Below are 9,258 nucleotides of genomic sequence, written 5' to 3' on the forward strand. Positions count from 1 at the left end.
TCATCCACGTAAGCACGCTATTTCCTGCGTGCGCTACGTAGCGTCTGGAGCAGATGACTACCCACACCTTAGAGCAATACATCCTCACTTGGCTCCTTCCTCTGTTCTCTCTGTAGGAAAGTAATACAGGAGGGGAGGATTTATACCCCCCCGCCCCTCTTTGTCTCGCTTCACCCAGGGATTATTATTATTATTATTATCATTATTATTATTATTATTATTATTTATTATTATTATTATTATTATTATTATTATTATTATTATTATTATTATTATAATTATTATTATTATTATTATTTATTATTATTATTATTATTATTATTATTATTATTATTATTATTATTATTGGCTTACGTTCATTGTTGGTGTGTGGTCCCTACTGTTAGTCTGTGGTCACTACTGTTGGTCTGTGGTCACTCACTGTTCGCCTAAGGTCACTCTTTGATGCTGAACAATATATATATATAATATATATATATATATATATATATATATATATATATATATATATATATATATATATATATATATAGGTCAGTCTTATGTCCTTGGGTCACTCACCACCCGTGACAGTATCAGCCTACCAGGTGACCCCGTGCTTACCAGGTGACCCCGTGTGACTGCGTTACAGCCACCTCATGACCTGGGATGACCTAAGGGTGATAGCTAGTACACTGACCTGGCCAGGCGTGAGTGGTAGGTGACCCGGAGGAGCTCCTGCTGCTGGTGGCGCTGTAGGAGGTGTTGCTCCTGCTGGTGGCGGTGCAGGTAGTGCCGCAGGTGTTCCACGATGACTGTGTCCAGGCTGCGGGCGCGGGCTACGTCATCCACGCTCATCCCGCCCACCATCACCACGCCCGTCATCATCATCACCACCACGCCCACAGCCCCCGCCATGGTCCACCCCGCCCTCATTCACTTGTCGTGTGGGTATGGCCCGGCTGGCAGTGATAGAGACGGTCAACACATGTGTGTGTATAGTGATGGATGAAGCATCGCTCTACATGAATTATTGTGTGTGTATAGCAAACTAGACGTACGACTGAATTATGGTGAAGGGTCGCACCGTCGTGCTCAAGGGTCGTATCGTCGTGCTCAAGGGTCGTACCTTCGTACTCAAGGGTCGCACCGTCATGCTCAAGGGTCGTACCGTCGTTGTCAAGGGTCGTACTGTCGTGCTCGAGGGTCGTACCGACGTGCTCAAGGGTCGTACCCCCGTACTCAAGGGTCGCACCGTCATGCTCAAGGGTCGTACCGTCGTGCTCAAGGGTCGCCCCGTCGTTGTCAAGGGTCGCACTGTCGTGCTCAAAGGTCATACCGTCGTTGTCAAGGGTCGTACCGTCGTACTCAAGGGTCGTATCGTCGTGCTCAAGGGTCGTATCGTCGTGCTCAAGGGTCGTACCGTCGTGCTCAAGGTTCGTACCGCCGTGCTACAGAGTCGTTCCGTCGTGTTCAAGTGGATTGAATTATTATGAAGTGGTCTGGAGTTTGTATATAAAAAAAGACATTATCTTTGCCATGTTAGTGATTTTAGTTTTACTGGTCCTCAGATGTTGTTTAGAAAGAATAAAAGAAAAGGTTATGAACTCGCCAAGGAATGTTGTTTGTTGATCACTATTACACAGCATCTTATTTACATCAAGGAACGTAATGAAAAACAATGTCGCTTCTGGTTTGGATAATTCACACCACCCTGTCGCTGACATGGAAAATTCTCCTCAAGAAGATTTCCAACCATTTTCTTCCACTTATGAAAAAAATGACATCTGATGTTATCCCTTACTGTACAACCAGACGAGGTTTTGCCATGTTATCACTAACACAGCCATGTTGTCCTTCCTACAACCAGCCGATGTATTGCTGTGTTATCCTTCACAAATCATCGTAGATGCCCAGTTATAGGTATAGTAGATAACACGTTGAGAAATTATCCGACTTTGTGGTGTGTCAGTCACATACATCTTACGGCCGCCAGCCCAACTGTTTTGATGTCCACCAGGACGCGCGCGCGCTGCCGGGATTCACTGAAATGATCGAACACCTTTTTAAAGGTCACGGTTGCTTTGGGCGCACAGCCCTTCGGGTTTGGTTAGGGATATCTTTATTGATATAAATAATTTAATATATATTACCGTTCGTATAAATATGGCTAGGTTAGGTTAAGGGTTACAAACCTAACCTAGCGTAGCCTAGCCGAGAAGAGTGAAGTGGTCGAATCTTAACGGGCATTCGAGAATGATTCGAATTACTCCCGTGGATTTTCTTTTGTTAATATTTGTAGAATACAAGACAGAGGGTTCAATATCGCGTCTTCAGTCGGAAGATCCATTGATGACTCGTCCAGACGCTCCCAATTGTCCGCCAGTTTTTGTCATTGGCGATGAACCGAACTCGTTTTCTATACCCTGTAAAGAACCGCTTTTTATTCCTTTTGCCTGGACCATGATCGGCAAATTGGGAAATATATATATTAGTATTTTCTCTGCTAAAGTCTTCATTGCTTATTTTGCCGGTGATTAAAAAAAATTTCACGCTAATCTAATTAACCTTCCTCGCTGAGAACTTGAGTTTTAGAACTTGTCTAAATTTGGTTAAATTTAGACCATATTTTCATTTTCCTTTGCTGCAATTGAAACTTGTCCCTGGAGGTTGATAGCCCTACTCTCTCGGTAAAGTTTCTCATAAGATCCCCAGAGTTTCGCATAAGTTTCACACCTTGCAACTTCTTGTTAATTAAAGCCATACTTCCTCCCTGCTAAATTGAAACTTAAATTTTCCGTTACGATGAAAACCATACTTTTTCCGCCAAGATTAATCCCTGTTTCCCCCACTGTGATTAAAAGTTAGTGTGATTCGACGCTAATATCTGTCAAAACTTTTTACGTATTTTAGGATTAATACCCAACTTTGCCGGTAGGCGGCGTTCACAGCTTGGCATTACGAACCATTCCTGTATAAAGTCAGTGGGTGGAATACCTTATTTAAACGACTTAGGTAACGTAGAAGCTTATTTAAACGACTTGTGTAACGTAGAAGCTTATTTAAACGACTGGGGTAACGTAGAAGCTTATTTAAACGACTTGGGTAACGTAGAAGCTTATTTAAACGGTTTGGGCAACGCAGAAGCTTATTTAAACGGCTTGGATAACGTAGAAGCTTATCAAAACGGCTTGGGTAACGCAGAAGCTTAATATGTTTTGGCTTTTATTATAGTCCTCGTCAGTTTCTCCTCAAGTTCATTACTAAATGTCGCGTCTGATCACTCAGCTCGTGTAGCTGTTCTCGTAGTCATACAGGAGGCACTGCTTGCCTGCAGTGTGCGAGCCCCCCGCAGTGGGAGCCGCTAAACCTAGGATAGGGAAAGACGACATGGTGTCATACCTATTGTCTTTTTTCCCCCCCCTGTGATTGCATCATGCAGAGCAGCAATGGTTGTGATGCCATGGGTATTGAATGCATGATGATCAGGTCAGACGTCTCAGACGACTTCGTCGTAACCCCGAGGGCTGGTCGTATCCTCCGACATCTCAGACGATCTCGTCGTAACCCCGAGGTCGTGTCGTATCCTCCGACGTCTCAGACGACTTCGTCGTAACCCCGAGGGCTGGTCGTGTCGTATCCTCCGGCGTCTCGGACGACCTCGTCGTAACCCCGAGGGCTGGTCGTATCCTCCGACGTCTCAGACGATCTCGTCGTAACCCCGAGGGCTTGGTCGTATCCTCCGACGACGCACTGGTCGTCGTATTGGTGTGTACTCCGGGCAGGATCGTACCTTCGTGCTCGGGGTATCGTTTCGTCCCCGCACTGGACAAGACTTGTGTTAATACGACAGACGCAGCGGGGAGTTGAAACGTATATCTACGACAGGATTAGCGTCACCATCATCGGGAAATAAATAATAACAACAGCAACAGTGATCAGATAGCTTAGCGACAGCCTTCCCGCGAAGACGCAAACCTCAAGGCTACAGAAGACTTCTTCCCCGCGCGTCGCTCGCTCACTCCACAAAGCGACTCCAGCCCGTCGTAATTGCCACTTCTTGAAATCACATATTATGTGTCTTGATTATTGCAAGCCGGTGGTGGCTCTGGTGAGAGAGAGAGGGGGTGGGTGTTCGATCTTCAGAAAGTATACTATCTGTTTGATTTTGAGTCTTAGGGTAGGTGGGAATAGAAGCGATGAAGTGGTATGTAGAAGAGTTTTAGTCTGAAAAGAGATTATTTAATCTCATTTTCAGTGTCAAATAGAAAACGATCGTTTATAAAAAACGTATCCGCTCAGCAGTTGACGTATAGTATTTCAAGTGAAAATTTGGCTTTGATTATAGATTTACCAAGACTTTATCTCTTTTATTCGGGTTAGTTTTTTTTAATTAAAGTTATCTCTTCAATTTCTCTGACACTATATGGAACATGTTGACCATTTCGATAAACACAGGTTATTCTCAGACCAAAATTATTATAATAGTGTCTCTGGTATATATTAAATTTTAGATGAATGCTATGATATTATTTCTTTGGTACATATTAAATTTCAAATGAATATAATGATGGTATTTCTTTGGTACATATTAAATTTTGAATGAATATAATGATGGTATTTCTTTGGTACATATAAAATATTAAATGAATATTATGATGGTGTTTCTTTGGTACATATTAAATTTGTTAATCGATATGGCGTCTGAATATTGATTTGTTTCCATATCACGATAATCAGGAAGTTTAAATCATTTGTTTACCTGTTGTACATATGGTTTGTTTACATCTGTGCTAGTTCTGTTGACATGTGCGTCAACAGTTCGTGTTTGAACAAGTTGTACTGGCGTGCGAGTGTAAACACGTTTTGCGTTATGTGTATGTGTACATGTGAGTGTAAAAACGGGTTTTGTGGACGAGTGATAGAAAGCACATTGTATTTACAATCGAGTGCAAAAAAAAAAAAAAGAGAGGGGTGTTATTTACATGGGTATCAGCCATTACCGTTTGCACGAGTATAAAAAGAGCTCTGTTTACCCATCAGGTGTGCACAGGTTGGTGTTGTGTGTACATCGGTGTGTACCAGAGTCGCCAAGCGTCACCACGGTGGCCGCTTCCTTGGATAACTATTTACCCGGCCTTGAAGTCTCCCTGTAGGAGTACGCCAGACTCCTGGTTGTAGAGATGACGTCAAGTATGAATCTTCCATTGTTTGTGTGTGTGTGTGTGTGTGTGTGTGGGGGGGGGGGGGGAGGTCTGGGGGGGGGTTGTTACTAGCGTAAGTGATGGTTGTATTATCTTACGTGTGTAATGACGTACTTGTAGTGACTGATTCGTATTGTAAAGGGTGGGGGAGTTGTACACTCATGGGGCGCCCCCATTACATAGACTTTCTCTACTGTAAGGGGAGGGAGCTATACACTCATGGGGCGCCCCATTACATAGACTTTCTCTACTGTAAGGGGAGGGAGCTACACACTCATGGGGCGCCCCATTACATAGACTATATTATAGTAACGTCTTCAAACATCTATACGTTGCCAGTATTCATAATTTCATCTTCTACAATGGTTCCAGTCGTCAACTTATACCGTATCGGTATTTTTTTACATATTTCGTAAACTATTCTGTTTTTTTTTATGTTCTGTCCTCTGGTTGTTCTAGCCTTGCATCCTTCGAAGAATTGGCTCACTCTCGGCATGACCAGAATGGTGTAAAAACTTAAAAAGTTGCGATCAACTTATCATTTCTTCTTTCTCCGATGCTCTCTCTCTCTCTCTCTCTCTCTCTCTCTCTCTCTCTCTCTCTCTCTCTCTCTCTCTCTCTCTCTCTCTCTCTCTCTCTCTCTCTTCCATGGGGGACAAAGTTAAGGTCTCCAGCCTTTCCTCCCTGTAACGTATAACTCTTGTATCTGGTTATTATCTTTGTTCTTCTCCCCCTTGTGCCTTTACTGTTCGTGGCTCAACTTAAGTAGATAATAAACAATGTGGACTGTGTGTGTGTGTGTGTGTGTGTGTGTGTGTGCACCCAGTATGCCAGTAGCAGCAAGTACAGCCAGGTGGGTCACGTGCTTCCCATTTTCTGTAACGGAAATGCCTAAGTGGCAACGTGTCCGGTGGTGCATCCTGCCTTGGGTGGGGGGGTAGGGGGGGTTGGGGATCCAAAGGGCCTCGTGGTGCGCGGGAAGAGGTGGGGTGGGGGTGGGCAGGGGCCCTGAGGGCCTTGGGGGGAGGGACGGAGGGGAGACAGATGGCACACGGCCTGCCACACACACACACACACACACACACACACACACACACACACACACACACACACACACGCACCACATGCTGTCCACAGTGTCATACGCCATGTGAAGAAGCTCCTCCAGGACAAAGCTAAACCACAATTAAGCACTGAAAGATGTAGTCCTACACCCAAAACAAACTGTTTCCCCAGACACACACCACCGTAGTGAGAGGCTACGCGTCCACCTCCTGGGGGGTCAACTGTGCACTTCTCCTTCACGTTATATTCCATCTTTGTTTACCTTTGCCGTCGGTGTGTCAGGGGTGAGGGAGGCGTCAAGGCCTGGTGTACGCGCCAGTGGCAGGAGCGAGCCCACCCTCCCTCAACACACACACACACACACACACACACATACACACACACACGCCACCACAACCATCCGTGTGTCTTGACCAGTCACATGTATCACACCTGCACGCGCTGCCTCCTACAGTGTCGACTGCAGGTGTGGAATAGACTTCCCCATGTAGATCAGGAGGAGGAGCTGGTGGGGTTGAGGGAGGTGTGTTTGTACAGAGACCATCTCCAACGGCATCTCCACCGTTGAGGAGGTGGTTAACGCCACCCTATGGGTTCCTCTCCACCCCACTCCTCTCCTCTCCCCACTCCGCTCCTCGTCACTGGGGAGCTCCTCCCTCAGTAAGTATTTCCTTCCACATCTGTTTCGCTTCCTGATCTACGCTGGCTGGGGAGATCTACTTTACTACCCCAGTCTCCATCTATAGTGGTGGGTGTGGAGGAACCCTCCTGCTTCCATCTATAGTGGTGGGTGTGGAGGAACCCTCCTGCTTCCATCTACAGTGGTGGGTGTGGAGGAACCCTCCTGCTTCCATCTATAGTGATGGGTGTGGAGGAACCCACCTGCCTCCATCTATAGTGGTGGGTGGAGAGGAACCCACCTGCTTCCATCTATAGTGGTGGGTGGAGAGGAACCCTCCTACCTTGCCATGCTGCCTCCATGACGGTAGTTTTACGATGGCGACATGCTGGTCATGGCTCAGTGGTTAGCCCACCACCCCTCCACCTGGTGACTCAGGTAGTGAGGTCTTAGGTTCGACTCACCACTTCCCCCCCCCCCCTCTCCCCCGCCCCTGGCACCCGCCCACGTGTCCCCCCACCCCCCCAGGCAGGTAGTACGCGTCGTAGAGGGAGTGTTGGTGTAACTGGCTTGGAAGTTCCTGGTGAGGTAGGTAACGCAGACACTCGGAAATCCCCCCCCCCCCCCCAGAGACCATGTGTGGACACCCACCACCAGTCAGCGTGTGTGGGGGTGTCTCTCTCTCTCTCTCTCTCTCTCTCTCTCTCTCTCTCTCTCTCTCTCTCACTCTCGACTGGTAGTGGTGGAGGTGGTAAAGCCAAGTCAGGAAATTCTAAAAATGATGAAAATAATGGAAATGTGAGAGATGGAAAGGAGGTGGTGACACGGGTGTACATCCGTGTTGTTGACCTCTTGTTAAGCGTCTTATCTCGTCATTGCTTGTAATACTGTCTCTCATACACCTGTCTCATTTTCTCTCATTGCACACGTAAACGAATATGTGACTGATATGATGTGTGGTACTGTGAGATGCCTCGCTTTCCGGACGCCAGTGATGATGATGATGTGTGTGTGTGTGTGTGTGTGTGTGTGTGTGTGGTTTGAGGCCTGGCTGAGTGTGTACATCATGGCCTTTACCGTCTTCCTGTCTCTCACGATGACCGACACAGGCAATGCTTCATTGCAACCCGTCTAGCAGGGGGACGCCATCTCTCGCGCGGGTGACGAAGTAACCCACCCAACCCCCCTTCGCTCCTGACCTCTTGTCACTCGTTTGCCTTGACCTCACACCGAGAGGTCTCGAGCAGTGACCTCACTGACCCTACCTCGGCTGCTGAAGGTCAGTGACAATAGCGTGGTTGAGGTTGGGCTGAAGGTCCCCATCCACCCCCCCCCCCTCCCTCCCGCCGCACACACACACACACACACACACACACACACACATCCATTGTCACATTTCCTTACCTGGGTTCAGCTGGGGCGCCTCGCACGACCTCACACCTCCACACACACACACACACACACACACACACACACACACACAGAGCAACCGTCCAGCTACTCACGAAGTCTGGCGAGACAGTACCCATCGTTGGCAGGAGACCACGAAACTGTACCATGTCCCCCCACCTCACATTTATCATTCAACAGAACATTATATCACTGAGGGTAATGGTTACAGAGCACACGCTAATGGTTACAGAGCACACGCTAATGGTTACAGAGCACACGCTAATGGTTACAGAGCACACGCTAATGGTTACAGAGCACACGCTAATGGTTACAGAGCACACGCTAATGGTTACAGAGCACACGCTAATGGTTACAGAGCACACAATGGTTACAGAGCACACGCTAATGGTTATAGAGCACACGCTAATGGTTACAGAACACACAATGGTTACAGAGCACATGCTAATGGTTACAGAGCACACGCTAATGGTTACAGAGCACACGCTAATGGTTACAGAGCACACGCTAGTGGTTACAGAGCACACACATCAACCACAGCATGAGTGCTCCCTGTCTATAAGACCCTTTCACAATACTGCGACAGAAAGGGACAGGGTTGAAGGCCCGTTGTGAGAGGTTTGTTAAGTTAATGTCTTACCTTAATGATGTGCAGGGAGTGACCACGTCACCTGCCCTCGCTCACAAGGCCCGCTTCTGCCATGCCCGGCCCAGCTGGGCTGCGGGAATATTAGTCTACTTTCCTTCCTTAAACTAATGACGTCCAGGAAAGAACATGATGAATTAAGACACTGTCGCAGTAAAAGGATTAATAATGTTAATTACACAAAGTAAAAATTAGGAAAGTAAAAGGAAACGCTGGTATTGATAGTAATGATTAATGTTGATTATAACCAAATATGATCATGATAATGACAGTTATCATATGTCATTATCGTGATGTTGATATTAACAGACGTGATAATGATGAAGTTGACAATC

General features: G+C 46.6%; 1 protein-coding gene across 1 annotated transcript in view; it reads right to left on the minus strand.

Annotated features, from left to right (window-relative positions):
- The window catches only part of LOC139754432 (prolyl 4-hydroxylase subunit alpha-2-like), a 30,336-nt gene extending 21,330 nt beyond the window's left edge, over window positions 1-9,006 (minus strand). Inside the window, exons 1-2 of the mRNA XM_071671711.1 lie at window positions 8,918-9,006; window positions 680-941 (exon numbers count right to left, since the gene is read on the minus strand). Of these exons, the coding sequence (XP_071527812.1) occupies window positions 680-915 (236 nt within the window). The 5' untranslated portion in view covers window positions 916-941; window positions 8,918-9,006. The remainder of the gene's footprint in view (window positions 1-679; window positions 942-8,917) is intronic.
- Between the last annotated feature and the right edge of the window lie 252 nt (window positions 9,007-9,258).

The sequence above is a fragment of the Panulirus ornatus genome, chromosome 2 (assembly GCF_036320965.1).
Source record: "Panulirus ornatus isolate Po-2019 chromosome 2, ASM3632096v1, whole genome shotgun sequence".
Classification (NCBI taxonomy): domain Eukaryota; kingdom Metazoa; phylum Arthropoda; class Malacostraca; order Decapoda; family Palinuridae; genus Panulirus; species Panulirus ornatus.